General features: G+C 40.9%; 1 protein-coding gene across 4 annotated transcripts in view; it reads right to left on the bottom strand.

Annotated features, from left to right (window-relative positions):
- The window catches only part of ZNF644 (zinc finger protein 644), a 52,608-nt gene extending 40,341 nt beyond the window's left edge, over positions 1-12,267 (bottom strand). The window contains exon 1 of one of the 4 annotated variants that reach the window (XM_082054833.1): positions 12,200-12,267. In XM_082054833.1, the coding sequence (XP_081910959.1) occupies positions 12,200-12,252 (53 nt within the window). In that variant the 5' untranslated portion in view covers positions 12,253-12,267. Of the gene's footprint in view, positions 1-11,913; positions 12,133-12,199 lie in introns of those variants that run through there. The other 3 variants (XM_082054832.1, XM_082054830.1, XM_082054831.1) reach the window with 3 other exon arrangements.
- Between the last annotated feature and the right edge of the window lie 3,902 nt (positions 12,268-16,169).

Raw genomic sequence — 16,169 nt, 5'->3', positions numbered from 1 at the left:
TGGTCTTAAAAATGACAATACCTGAAACACTCTCCTGGCTTTCTTCAGATCGCAATAGAGTTTTTAAAAAAGGTTGAAACTAAAATCCTACAGCTCAAAATTAGTGATAAATGACACTGTTTTCACTTCTTTCTTAAGAAAAAAAAAAAATTAAAAATCTCCCTTTCTTGATTCATGACAGTTTGAAAAAAAGGCAATGGTAGGAGGGCACTAAGAAGAAAATGAAATACATAACCCGTCATAACAGCAATGGGAGGAAACAGTGAACTGGTATTAGCACATAAGTATCCCCTATAAAACAGGATCCCAAGTTCAAACTCAGTTCCTCACAAGTTTGTTCCAGTTGAACGGGTAGCTATGCTGGGATCACGAGCTCTAATGCCTGCTGTTGTCTGGTCTAGACAGTGTTTCTGATACTTCCCGTAGACCACAGCAGGAAAGGGAATCTCCCGTTCAGGGTCTCAGAGGAAATGTATTTTCTATGCACACAAAAATGTAAAATACAACAAAAAATTCCTAGATATTTCATGCACACTTAGATTTCCATAAGTATTTGTAAGCCTCTGCTTATAAACTCATAATAAATGTCATATGTTAGGACTTATCCTTAAAATGCAGGTAGATTTATGCTGAACTCTGAATTGGTGTGGCTGAGACACTTTACTCTGATATCCCTACAACAGTAACCTCCAGCAGAGGACAGAGTAGACACTCCAGAGTATTGACATCTTTGAACACCACTGCTAACTCCCTCAGAGCCTGCTTGCTTGTCAGAGGACTAAGCTGTCACTACAATGAATGCTTCAGTATGAAGAAAATAACCATATAAAAAATAAAATAAATTCCAGTACTGACATTCTTCCTGCAATAGTTTTATCCAAATAAAATATACATGTATTTTATACAATTGTGTTCAACTACTGCTTATCAGATTTCAAGTGAACCTACAAAATACTTCGCTTTCTAATTGGGTTTGTATACATGTTATTACTTATAATCTATGAAAGATCACTTTGGGGAGCCACATATACATAACCAGTAACGTAAAGCATTTCTTTCATTTGCAAGAGCCTGCTTTTTGACGACAGAGGATTAGTTTTGGTGAAGGAATAAAGTTAAAATATGCTGTTAACACCATCACCTTAATAGCTATTGAAAATGGGTTTTAACATAAGTAAAAATCCATTCCTCACTGATCTGCTCAGTGTTCACTCTTGGTTTGGTGGCTTCCAACATTGCCCATCACCTACATAAGTATGAAAAAACTACTTCCTACTTCAGATAAGCTGTAGCAATGCAACACAAACCAATTGTGGTTTACTTTTACATCTTTACACTAGATAGCTGCATTAGTGTTGGTGTCTTTATTTTACTTTACTTACTTTTTTTTAAATAGCAATAACTCACATCTTACCCACATCTGGCAAGCAAATTGTGGCAAATGCCTCCACAGAGCTCTTTGAAATGTATTTCGAGATCACTAGTTACCATTTTGAACACTGCATCGTACCAGCCACACCTCACCAGCACCACAACCACAGATCAGCTCTGATACAACATCCAGGTCGCATTAGCAAGCTCCTACTCACAGTCCCAGTGTTCAGTCAAACAGTGTCCACATGTTTTATTACTAACGCACTACCTTAATCACCATAGGGAGCTGTTTCTTATAGTATAATTTCCAAGTGTTTTGTAAATTTACTAAGCCTTTGCTCAAAAATTATTCTATGAAATGCATTTTGCTATGAAGCAGATACTCTCAAGATCTATCCCAAGGTCCCTCTACCCAAGTTCTGGAGGACCTTAAGGTCTACTTTCTACACGGTTTAATAAACTTTGATGGAATCTCCACATCAGATTGCAAGAAGGGGGAGCAGTCCTAGGCAGACTTCACTTCAAGGTTAGCACTCCATTAATCCTTCCCTCTTTAAACTTGAACCAGTTAAATGCTTGTGGACTCTGTTCCACCGTTACCCTCCTTTTGCTTGGCCATCAACCAGGCAAAAGCTTTCTATCTTTGACTCTTTTACTATTTGAATTCTTCCAGACACATGACAGCCAATGGACAAACTCAGTCCTTCCAACTTCTGTTTTTTTAGTAGTAAAATATCTGGGATTTCAGGTATAAGCGTGCAGCATTTCATGCAGAGACTTACTTCAAATTCATTTACATACACATAGTAAAGTAGACTGTTTTTCACTGCTTTGTCACACCTGCAAATACATATCTGCTGGCCTAGTTTCCACTAGTTAGCTATAAAGATACACAACCAATAAACTGAGGCGGGGCATGAAGGTTCTAAAAAATATATTTAAGGGCCATGACATACCTGCCACACCACAAAACAGAAAACCAATTACATCATATGCTTGGCCACTTCATCACCACCATTTTGGTCATGTGATACACATTACTATTAATATGAAATACTGATCTCATTATAAAAGTGCTCATGTCTCCATCATATGATGAATTACAGCAGTGAATACTCTTCTTCTAGCTGCAGGAAAGTATCTTTCTGGTATGCTCCCAAAGAAGTTGTAGTATTTTCAAAAAAGACAGCAGCAAAAAGCACACCACATTGGTTATCCTCACCTGTGCATATCCATCTAATCTGGTTGGGGCTAAAAAACCACATACACTATATTTGTCAGTTTTCCTGACCAAATTTCCCAACCAAACTTTCAAAGTAACCCAAGAAAGAGAAGAGACAAGACATACACCCTAATCCTGCTTGTTCATATGCTTTACATTAGATTACAGGGACAGTGCAAGAGAACTGGGTCCGCATGGGCTAAGGTTGTACAAAATCAAGAGTATAAAGTAAATATACACACAGCACAGGCCATTCACATGACTCCATTTCAGAATATAGACACACTGAGGCAAAGAAACCTGTACATTTCCCATACCTCCCTTGTACCTTAAAAAGCACATAACACCGAGACAGTAACATATTCTTCCAGCAAGTAAACTGCTTTTGTTACTTGCACTAATAACAAAGCTTCTTAAAACAAATGAAAGTGAGCACCTAAGGTAAAGGAAAATTCAACTGGTTTAGACACTCACTGTTTAAACAGAATGACCACCAAAACGCCTTCTGCAAAAGCTTCATAAATTCACAGAGATATTGACTAATATGTCCCAAAAACTTAGTCACCTATGTCAACAGAGGTTCTGTGCCTACTTTTAGGCTCATAAACAGGGTTGACTATTTGCCTGCTGACTGGCCCTAGAGCTACTATCCTAGTTCATTATTGAGAATTTTGTAAACATCCAAGTTAGATTTTCAAGGTTAACTCCAATATTTTATGTTTGGTTTCAGCTGGAACACTGAAAAAAACATAATCAACACTAAATGCTTACAGAATTATCTGTGAATGTGAAATCTTCTGGTTTAAATGAATTAAAGTAGAGGAACTTTTCTTTAAGTTCATGGACAACATACAGAAAAAATACTTAATTAGATCAATTCTGATAAAAATGCTCAGAACTTATTCAATTCCTGCGTAATCAACCTTAAACAGCTTCAGAGAAAAAAAAAGAGGCATGAACTACACTCCGGAACTCTCTTAAAAGTACAGAAATACATGAGGTATTACTACAAATTTAATTTAAGAAATAACCTGTCTTTATTCCTAGACTCAGAGAACTCAAGAAAATTCAGATAATAAAGAAAATAAAAATTACAGGAAGTTACAGCACAGTATAAGTCAGCTTCTCCAAAATTAGACTCCAGAATACCCTAACCAAAGCTATTCCTTGACTGTCTTAAAGCCATCAAAAAATTTCCAGGAATTTAAAATATTTAAAGGAAAACCATGTGATATTTGTGTCATTGACTTTTTATGAGGTACAGGCTGTCATAAAACACTCAGATTTGTACTGAAGGCAAGAATAAAGAAAAGGCAAGGGGGCTTTGGGGTGTGGGTTGGTTGGTTTGTTTTTACACTAATAGAGTTGTCCTATTAAAAACAAAGTGTAAATTCTGAATAAAAAAGTATTGGTAACAAACGGTAACACTTGAACACTTTTGTATTCTTTCAAACAAGCTGTTGATTAACATCATATAGCTTTGGTTTTAATTTCTGAATGCAACATCTCCTTTAAGATCAGAAAGAAATGCTAACGAATCTACAGCAACAGAAAACATGAAGAAAAAGGACAACCTTAAGAACGTAAAAAGCTGCACTTTCTCCTGCTGAAAATGGCATTCCAGAAGATGACTTAAAAAAAATGAAATAAAAGTGAAGGTAAAACACCTTGGCAGAATGGAAGTGAAGCCACAGAGAGATTACTATTAACAAAATCACCCTGGGCCCTAGTATTAATATTACTAAGTTGGAAGAAGACTTTGTTTTAAGAAGATCATGGAAACTACAACACAAGGAATCACTAATTAATCGTCCCTCCTTTATATTTGAAAACAGTACATAGCAGCATGCTTCAGGACGAGCTTAACAGATGGACCTAACGCTGAGTTATTTGAAATATATTAAACAGAACTTTACATAAAACAGCACCCAACATCCAAAGCATCAAAATGATCAAATAAACAAATAAACCCACTTTTCTCTAAATGGCTTAACAGACAAAACCTCCAGCTCACCATTAACACTTCAAATGACATGAAAAAATATTCTGCTGGGATACTGCAGTACTTTTTATGCAAAAGTGTAAACCCATCTCTCTACTTCCCTAATGGACATTGCCGGACTTCTGAAGTGACTACATAACCTGTACGCCTTCACAATTTTACTATATGTCAATACATTACCCTAAATATAGCCTTAATTTAGAACAGCACAATACTCTTCTATTGGAAAACAATAAAGAATATCTTAATTATTTGTCTCTATATATAAGTTTATAAAGATCTACCTGGATAGATCGGCAAAGGAACACACACAAACTGTGGAGGAGTTCTGTGTGTGTGTGCAATAATTACAAAAAAAAGCCTCTCCCACTGTAACAATTTGTTTGTTTATTTTTGACATAAATCTTGCTAGACTATCTCTTGCACATCATCATCTCTGCTCACCTCTGCTAGAACTTCACTGGACTAAAAAATGGAAGGCAAATTCCCAAGTTGAGTTTAGTGTCTAAAAGACATTTCTAAAAATGAATTATCACAGTACCTGTATAGTATTTTTAGAAACAGCGTGACACTTGAGTTATATAGGAATCTGAATGATTTTTCCCAAGTATGATTTCTATTTTTGGTTCTCTCCCTTGTGTAGAAATAGATCATGCCTGTTAAAGCACAATATTGCTGGTAATATTGTGAAAAGCAACAGCAATCCTACAACCGCAAGAGAGAGCTAGACCTGGGGAACCTTTTTCTTTTCTGGACAAGCTGCTCCTCTTCCTCTCCAACATTCACACATGCCAGGAAAGAAACTGGACCTCTCTCATCCACCAGCGCTTTCCACCACATATATAGCAGTGAGAAAGACAGCAAACTTACCCAGGAGGTCTCACCACCTAGAGAATCTAGGAATGGGGACTTCTCATTTACAGGAACATGACAGCGAATACTAGCTCTACTCCTTCCCATGCTATAACTACTCCAAAGTCTCAGAATTTTTTTTCCTTGCAGCTTATCTAGGTTAATTCAACATCACATGCCACCCCAATTTATCTTGCCCCGTCTTCCTCAGAAAAAAACTGCCATGACATTATTTTTTTATAATAAGTACCTGAGTAGGGAGCACGAACAGATATTTTGTTCTTGGCTTCCCAGAAGACAAAAAACTTTTTAAAGTAACTTCAGAGTTCTAAGACCCATTATAATTTGTATACAATGCAGTTATTTTCATTACATGCCACAGGTTCTTATTTTAAGTGTTGCTCAAGAACAGAAAATATTAGGTGATTTCATAGATATTAATATATATGTTAAAAAGAACAAAGGAAGCAGAAGAGGACAGAGCACTTGCTTCATTATGGGAGAGAGCTGGGAGATGCCAGCTGCGAACTGTCACCTCCCACTCCCTGCGATAGCACACACAATCAAGACTTTCTCACAGAAGATACACCCATAACAACTATGGTATTGAAACAACAAAATACACCACCTCTGTGTAAATAAATAAAGTTATTTATATCGGAAATTTTCACACAAAGGCTGTCCTCTGTTGAAAATACAGGTTTTAATACCAAGCCAACTTATAGTAACAACAATAAAAACGCTTCTGGAAAAAATGCTCCCCTTCTCTAACCTCCCCACTAATTATCACAGGGGAACACAGAATCCAGTGTCTTTGGTGAAGACTCCTAAGAACATGCATAAGAATACACGGTTTCTTTGCAAACAAAATAATCATAAATGCAATAAACTCTTCAATAACCTACACCAACTGTTTTGGTGGCTGGAAGCCTAATTTTAGTATATAAATCCTATAAAGTTCCCAACTCTTCTGACTGGAAAAGATACATTTAGAAAATTACAGATAGTTTCTGAAGCTCTACAGCCACAAAACTGTTGTATGTGCCTACATTTGAAGAGAAGAAAGATATCAGCAGCAAACACTATGAAAAGCAGCAAAACAAAACAAAAAACAAATCAAAACAAATAAAATCAACCATAACCACCACCCATCACCCCACAGACTGCAGCCAGTCACGAAGCAGATACCTACCACTTCCTACTAGCAGCAACACAGAGCAGCTTCAGAGCTGCCATGCTTTAACAGATTAACTATCACTTTTCCAAGAGCAGTCCCCTGACCTCCCGCTGTACGCCACTGCTGGAAAAAAATATTGGGTGGAAAACCCATCCCTGCCCCCATCAAAAAGCCACACTGCAAAAGCAGACGTGATAAAGCACAACTCATGCTATCAATATATCAAATTATTATTCTGCAAAGAGGCAGGTAGGAGAGATTCGTTACTACTTTTCAGAATTACAATGATTAAATTTGTTAAGAAATACCTCGTTTCTTCCACTTTAACTAAAAAGGACGCATCAGGTAAAAGCCTGTAAATAAAGGTAAATTATACAAGACATACACCTTCGCGCCTTGTTTTGCTTGTGTTCTATTACTTTGCTGTGGAAGATATTTTTACAAGGGAGCACTAACAGCTGGCCCTGAAAACAGGAAGGTTACGATGATCTCGATCTCTGTCTACAGCTACAAGTGGGCAAATCATCGGGCACCTGTAACTCTTTCCATCCTGTTCCCTGAGACACACCCTTTCCCCCACTTTAGCTGCTTTGTGAAGACTATAACATTACCAAGTACTCAAGGCAAGCAAAAAATATAATCATTCAAATACTCATAAAATAATGCCCCTTTATATATATATATGATTGCAAATTTCTCAGACTGCAACTTCTACCTTCTTTATTTTCCTTCAGAAGCGAATAAGACTGTACTCCAATCTCAAAAACTCCAAAGCTTTTACAAGTATGGTAAGTATCTACCATGCAACTAAGCATACTGCAGATATTTACTATACGCTAACAATGGGCCTGAACTATTCCAAAACCCAGCACTCTGACCTTTATTCTGATTTGAGCACAAACTTCACATCCTCTGGATTAAGTTTAAAGAAATACCAAATTACTAAATATCCCATGATCCTTCAGTTAGTTGATTACATGTAAGATTAAGCACTCAGGATCAGTCAATAAATGTCAACTAGAGATTTACTGCTTCCAGTAGCTGGATTTAGTCACACCTGAAACCAACAACTCCCACACAAAGAGTATGACTGGAGTGAGAGTTCTCTGTATTACCAAGTTGGTTCAGAAATACTGTCAGATAATATTTAGTGTAACCAAGACCAAAAAATGCATACTCACTGTTAAGTCACTGTCCTCCCCCCGCTTTAACCTCACTGGCAATGTAAGGACGTTGCTGCAACATTTTATCAGCATAACAGCCACTATGTACAGTTGAACAGTGACAGAAATGCAGCACAACTGGATATTAATTTTTTATTTGGATTATTTTATTTCCTTTTAAATATAAAAAAGCTTGCGCTTCTTCAGTGAAGCAACACCACTTATGAGTAAATACCAAAGAATTCTGGGTAGACTCCGTAACAAGATGAAACAACACGGCTGCTTCCGTGACTATCATGCTTTCTTCAGTTTTTTGAAAAAACACACATTAGAAGTTTGTGTAAACTCATTGCATGGTATTCCTTGACAAACAGCTATGATTGAGCATCAAATTAAAATCTCAGATTATTACAGTACTGTAGAGATGCACAGTATTTGTGTCCATTTTCAGGTAACTGAGGAAGTCAGTGACCATTTCACACCCTTGCCTACCAAAGAGAAGCCCTGTGAATAACATCAGCATGACTTTTCTACCATCACTGCTTGTGTGAACAGTTCCTATTAACTGACACAAGCTTTTATTTAATGGACACAGTGTATACATGCATGAAAGCGTATGGGTTTTTTCTGTGTGGGTTTTTTTTTTTCATTAGCTTGAATATATTTTTTCATGGTACTACAAACTACATGAAATCCTTTAACCCAGACAGCCCAGTAGTATCTTTATGCATACCAGCCAGAATAACCAGCATACACAATTTCTTTGGGCAACTGAAGTTCTTTTTCCAGTAGCTATATGAAGCTTGCATCTACATTGAAAAAAAGCCAAACAAACAGCAAACCAAAATATTATTTCCCAAAATCAGCTTATATTTAGAGGGCTCAAGAAGATAAATGAACATATTTTTGGGGGAGACAGACTTGTTTTGGTTTATTTCACTAGGGACTTCTTTACACTCTGAAGTGGGTGGATGTTAGTTCCATCTGAAGGAATTGGGCTTTAGAGGCCATACCAACTTGACCAGTCTCAAAGTCAATTTAAATGAGTGCAATATTGTTCTGATACAACCTAATTTTACTATTTTTTTCCTCCTAATCTCTGAATATGTAATACAGTATAGTTACAATCCAGCGCACAGAGGGAACTAATTCAATTTGGCTTAAAATAACTGCAACATTAGAGCGGTGTATTTGGTATTAAAATTATAATAGAGGGACTAAAACAAGTATCTTAAGACAATTATCTAATAGTTGCATCATTCAAACTTCTTTGAAGATAGAAAGTTGTTTGAAAACTTAAAACCATGAGGAAAGTGTGTTATCAACCAGCCATACAAGCGCAGCCAGTCAGCAACTGTTCAAAGACCATTAATTCAAACCAGCTTCAGATGAAACTGCACAGCAAGTGACACAACTATTCTGTATTATTTCAAGTTTTAAGTTCTCAGAGCTTTTTTAAGTTGATAAAAAGTCTGAAAGTGTTTGAAATTAATAATTGCATGTGAGCACGTGTGTTTTATTACTATGGAGAATTTTATTCCCTTTCTGGGCCATTTTCTCTAGAAGTGACTTCAAAAAGGCTTGAATTAAAAGTACACATGGTAGTAGGTTCTGCTAACGCTTGCAAGAAAAAGCAAAAACTATTCCACCAGAAATTCCACTGACAACCCTTGAATTCAGCGTCCATATTGAAATTCAGCCTACAGTGTTATTTTAAAGTGGAAGGCATTGCCACTATTGTTTAACATCCTGTTTATTCACTTGCTGATGCTCCTATTTTAATGAATTGTTGCTGTACCAAGGAACCCCACAAGGATGCTCTAAGTGATCAGTGCCTTTTCCTCTCTCTAGCCCAGTAACCTGTTGAGATTCCAAGACAGTAGTATTCTCTTTTAGCATTCACTCAAGAACCTTCATACACATTTGCCTAGGCAAATTCCTCCTAATGCTACTAGGTATAAATTAGATGCTGGACTTCATGAAACTTCAAAATAATCAGAATAGTACATCTTTGCTGGAATTATATTACAATGATATTTGCCATGGATTCTTTGAATATAAAAAATACCATACAGATTAGAGAAGACAGAAGTAAAAATACATCTATAAAAATAAAAGTTTATTTGGTGACATTAACAACTTCCCCCCCTCCAAAAAAAGTCCTGCTCTTTGGGTAATTTTTTTATTTAAAAAAAAAAAAATCAAATTGGATGAATGCTTCATTTCAGAAGAAACTATTTTATAACAATATTTTGAAGACGATTAATTTCAATTCTTGTTGTAATTATTGTATAACTCTGCAGCACATCCCTCTGCAGTTGCATTAGACAGGTTTGCAACATCAGCTGTGATTATAAGTCAGTGTAATAGGATTGTCACACTGTACTGCTCTTCCATGCACTCTACTTAAACTCCTCTCCAGTAAGAAAATTACTGCATTTTCTCTGCACCTAAGTGACCCACAAAAAGCTTCTCCAGATCTATTCTGCATTGTCTAATCAGTCAATTTATTCTGCCCTCAAATCTCCTGCCTTGAACAAGTAGTGAAGTATTCTATGCAGAAGAATCACATTAAGTTACCAAAACTCCAAAGCACTTCACTCTCAACTGTGAAGAATCTTCTATTTAGAGATTTGTTTTATTATTTGAATGAAAAATTGTTCTGCAATCTCTATGAAAATAAATTAAAAAAAAAAAAAAGTATTGCACAAACTTCTCAGTAAAAAACACAATTCTGTGCTGGAATTCCAGAGACGCTTATCAGCCTCTTTAAGAGTGTTTGTCCCATGTGGTAATTCATTAATCTACACAACATGAAATGGCTTCTTACTCTAAAATCTGGTGCACATTGATTCCCCATATGCATTTGAAAGCTAAGTTCCATGACACAATCTTCATAATTAAATTATGAAGAACGGGGTGGGGGGGAGGCAGGAATCAGAATATCACTGCAAATGAGATTTTGTTTAAAGGGCCAGAGTTGTACAACACTGACTGAAACCTATTTTGATACACCATGATTGTTTCTCATTACCACCATGACTTGTCAGTTTATAGCCCACACTACCCCAACAGAAGTATTCCCAATAGATTAAAGGTTACATACAAGCCATAAGAAGGAGGAAAACTTTCTAGATGTCAGATAAACTACGCTGGTCAAGATGATGCTCAACACTGCAACCTGATGGAACACAAACTTTGTCAGAGAAACCACTAACCCTGAAGCAGCTTGGAGCCCGAACACACGGCTCTGCACCTGAACTGTTAACTTCTCCTTCGCTGTTGTAAAGCACCTCGGCTCCGGGAGCCCCGTGCACCGCAGCCGGCGGCGCTGCCCCGGTGCGCAGGGCACACCGGCCAGTCCCACGGCGGGACCGGAACTCGCCAAGCCCTTTGCAACACCACCACGGTGCATTTCAGGGACACCCTGCTCCATGTCAAGACGGAAGGGAAGGAAGGGGAGGGAGCGCATCGCGCGTCACCCCTGCCCCAAGACAGCAGCAGGCAGCCCTGCCGAGCTGCCCGTGAGCCCGGCGGGCAGACCGTGTGCCGGCCCGCCCTGGGGAGCCCAGCGGCAGCGCGCAGCAGAGCGCAGGTCCGGCCGGCAGGACCCGCCGCGCCGCCTTGGCACGCCGGGGCAGGCGGCGGGAGGGGACCGACGCCTGCCGAAGCCCCCAGGGTCACCCCGGCCACCCCCGAGCGACGGCGTCCTCCAGCCCCGGCCGCGGCGGCGCCGCGCGGGCATTACCTGTGTCCCCGCGGCCCCGCGCTGCTGGCGGCCCGGCCCGGGCGGCTCTCCCCGCGCCCTAGGCCCCGCCGCGGCGGCACCGGGCTGCCCAGCTCCTCCGCGCCTGGCAATGGCGGCGGCCCCGCTCCCTCCTCCCAGCTCCGCGCTCACTGGCTGCGCCGCTTCATGTGACTGAACAAAACCCTCCTCGGCACAGCCCTTTGTGTCCGGCCCGGCCGGGGCACCGGGGAGGCCACTCGCCGGCTCGGGAAGGGTGCGAGAGGCGACGGCGAGGACGGAGGGAGGCGGCGAGGAGGGCCGGGGAGGGGAGCGCCTCGGCTGCCCGCCCTCTCCCTGCCGCGCCGCCACGGCCGCCGCCTCGGCCCGGCCACTTACCGCGGCGCGGGCGGCTGCGGCCGAGTCGCGGTGCCGCGCCAGGTCGGAGGCGGCCGCCATGTTCCCGATGCGGCAGGATGGAGGCAGAGCCGCCTCCCCGCCAACCGCCGCTAGGGCGGCCGGCCGGCTCCCCGCACGCGCCCCGGCCCGCGCCGCCCCCACACCACGCGGCGCCGCGCGGAGCGGCGCGCGCCCCCTCCCCTCCCTCTCTGCTGCCGGCGGGAGGGGGGGAAGGGGAAGGGCGATTTAAAAAAAAAAAAAAAAAAAGGCATAACGGGAAACTCACGGGCTCGCCGGGGTGTGCGTCACGCCGGGGTTACGTCCTGCGCGCGGCGTCATGACGTCATCGCGCAACTTCCCGACCCCCCGCCACTCCGCGCGGGGCCGCACACACACACACGCGTCCTGGGTCCCGAATCGCGCATGCGTGCGGCCTTCCCGCGCCGCGCTCCTCGGCGCCGCCCGCAGCGAGCCCCCCGGCCGGGGGCGCGCACCCCTCCGCTGGTGTGCGGCCGGTACCACAGGGCGGGCGGCAGCCCCGGCTCCGCAGGTCGGCGCCAGCGGGTCGCTCCTGGCCCGGCTCCGAGGGCAAGAAGGAAATGCCTCCCGCGGGCGGCAGGACAGTTTCCTCAGCAAGCCGCCTGCCAGCGCGGCTGCCCCGGCCCGGCGCGGCCTCCCCTCACCTGCGCCACGCTGCGCGCTCGGGAGCCAGCAGTCCGAGTGGCGGTGCCTTTCCCACAGAAAGTGGCAAACTAGGTCAAGTGCTGCGGGAGCTGCAGACGGGCGCTCGCTGTGCCCGCCCGAGGGGCAGGCTCCGGCCGCCGCCGCCGTGCCGGCGGTGCGCAGGGAACGGGAAACCTGAGCGCGGAGGAGATGGCCCGGGATTGTCAGGCTTGCGGGGCGGGAAGCTGTGAAGTGACACCGAGAAAGTGGAGGCGGTCGGTGCCACTTTAAAATTCACATTCATGCTTATGATGGCAAACCACAATTCAAAAGGGCAGGGATGCAGGGGAGAACAGTAAACACGTAGAGACTTCTTTGATAAATTAGATTTTTTTTTCTTTGGCTTTGCTAGGCCCGGAGGATGTCACGCTGGAGTGAGAAGTTGATTAAGGCAATGTTAGAGGTGTGAGCAATCATCACTGAGAGCTCACAAAGACGACTGAGATTTCAGGAGAGAGGAAAACAAAACACACAGCACATGTAATTCAAAAGGGGGGAATAGGTAGAGCCAAGAACTGTCAGTCATTCCAGCCTCTGTTCCCAGAAATGTATTGAAGCAAATAATCGCACATCTTTAAGCACATGGTAGCTAATGAAGTGATAAGTTACAGCCAACATGGATTTGTCAAGAAAATCATATCAAGCCAATCTCATCCCATGCTGTGACAGTATAATGGGCCTTGGATGGGAGTAGGGGTAGAAATGTTATGGCTCGACTTAAGGATTTCAGCACCATCTACGAGAACTCTTAACTGAGCAAGCAAACCACATATCATAATGACATGACTCTGCAGTGGTGCAAAACTGCATCAGCAATGCTGCACTGTGAAAAACAGTCGGATGTAGTAAATACGATTCCTCGGAGGTGGGCATGTACTGAGTTTGATACCAAGTCTAATTATGTGAATGACAGTTTACCATTCATTGGATATGCCCACAATGCCAAACTGGCAGAGCTGGAAGCATGTTGCAGGGCAAAAAAAAAACAAACGCAAAAAATGTTCTTGAAAAGTGGTTGCAGAAATAGGATGCAACTTAATACATACAAGTGCCAATTTCAACATTTAAGTGGGAAATAACGATTGCATAATTAAAAGACTGAGAACAGATGAATAAACACCAGGTCTTCAGAAAAGGGGTTGTGTATCCGAGTAGATCACAAACTGAACGTGTGTCAACAATGTCACACCGTTGTGAAAAAAGCTGCAGTACAAAGAGATGTGTAAACAGAACTGTCACATCTAGGACATAGGAAGAAATTCTCATATTTAATACTGCTAAAGCCTCAGCTGTAATACTGTGTTCAGATCGGGCTCTGCATTTCAAGAAAAAAAAAAATTAAAAAAAGTCCAATAGAAGGGACTACAAGGAGGAAGGGAGGCGGAATCAAAATTTTGAAAAGACATGACTCTACCTGAAAATAGGAATGCTTAAGATTTTTTAGTCTAGAGAAGAAAATATTATGGGGAGAAAAATTCATTGTTCACTAAATCTACTGCAGACAGGGCAAAAATTAACATTTTTTCAAACTGCACTGGAAGAAATTTTGGTTAGACATTAGGAAAAGTTTTATTATTATATGGATAAATAAAAGTGGCATATATTCTCTAGGGTGTTCTGGAAACTATATTAATATTTTTTTAAGACTTAAGTTAAATATCTGTAAGAAAAGATTAGAAGTGTTTGACTGCTCTGAAGTAATGGAGGCAGACTAGGCAATCATTGTTTTCAGCAGCATTTTCTATAACTGCAGTTACTATCTGTTCTGATCCTATTTTTTTCTGATAGAAATGAATCCCAGAGATACTTAAACATTTAATGTGTTGGTGTGATCTTATGCACAGGTGTAGATATCCCCTTTGGGAGTCTTCATTGTGTTACATTCTGTATAGCTGTGTGATAACATATGTCACATGCTCAGCTAATTTGGTAATTTATAAACTATACATCACTATAAATTCCAAATTTTAAAATAATGTGTTTGTTAGTGCTGATGTAACTAGTGTGAATCAAGGCTTTTGTTTTTGTTGTTGTTGTGTTTTGGTTTGGGTTTTTTTTCATGGTACCAGAGATTAATTTTCCCCAGAACCCATTACATTTTGGGGTTTTTCTGGAGCTTACCAGTTAGGAGAAGGCAGTGTGAATGGTTTATGTTATGGGACTGAGACCCACCGAACTCATCTCATTAGAGATGGCTAGAAGGCTATTAAATAGGCCAATTTTTAATCTCCACTGAGTTAGACTGAATTCAAACTGATAGCCCACAGGCAAAAGGCTATGAATTTCATTAACAGTACCCTAAAGCACTCAGTCCCCTAATGAGTGCTAATGTTATTCTTCTGAGAATTAAGCTTGTTTTCTGAAAAGATACATTTATAAAATCAAGTTCAGATATTTTGGAGCATGTATGGACATTTTTCCACGGCTCTTAAACACAGGAACATTGTACAATCCACAGATTTCTACTGAGATTCTTGGTCATTTGTGATCCATAATACAAGCAATATACAAGCAAAACCAAAATACAAGCAATAAAAACATGAAAAAGAAAATATTAATACTACCCCTATGCTTCTTGCCAAATATAATATATTTTATTGTGATCAGTTATTTTAAGGTCAACACACATGTATTTTTTCCCTTAGTAGATAATTTTTAAACAACAGCAATCCTTGCTTCAATTCTGTAATTTCAGCAAGGAAACACCAAATTCTCTAAAAGCATTAACTTAGAGAACAAGATGAAGTCTTGTATTATATTTCACATCTATTTGTGAAAAAGTAAAATGGTTAGCATAAGAAAATATGAACTTCAGTTTTAATGCTGCCAAATCTCACAATTTTATTAAGAGTTTAAACATATCTAGCACTTCAATGCCTCAACTTATTACTTGAGCTAACAGGCCAAATTCCATAAGCAGGCGTCTCTACAAAATGCTTATGATCCACACAGTCTGTGGATCCAAAGAGAAATCCACATTTGGTATGAATTCATGGAGCACAAAACTGGAGCATTTCATCAAAACGGCAGTATGGTAAAAAGATTATATCCAGTGGTGTCAGAACTCTTGATTTCTAATTCCATCAGGTTTGGCTGCTTATGCTTATAATCTGTGAAAAGTAGTGGACAATCTTACAGGTTGCATGCTGGAATAAGAAGACTTGAGAAACATACACAAAATGATGCAAAATTTGGACTGCCTGTGTGCAAGAAATAGAAATTTTAGGACCAGCCTCCAATTAGACTCTGTAAAGATCAGTGAAAGAATGTGTGTGGCCAGTAAAGGATCACACAATACGATTCTTGAAATTTAGGCCAGATACTGCACAGCTGGCTTTTTGTTTCCAGGAATTCTGGCTGTGTCCTGTATTATTTCTCCACCAATGCAGACAAGACCTAATAATGGTTAAAACAGCATTTGAAAACCTCGAGAGAGGTTGCTACCTAGTTCCTCCTGGTCCTCATAAATGGTTATGAAAAGCTTAAACCGAGGCAGGCTCTTTCATGTTAGCAGAAAATATGATTAACTGAAA

The sequence above is a fragment of the Streptopelia decaocto genome, assembly GCF_964273445.1.
Source record: "Streptopelia decaocto genome assembly, chromosome: 5".
Classification (NCBI taxonomy): Eukaryota; Metazoa; Chordata; class Aves; order Columbiformes; family Columbidae; genus Streptopelia; species Streptopelia decaocto.
Note: the sequence above shows the minus strand (reverse complement) of the source record. Positions and strands in the feature narration are given on the sequence as shown.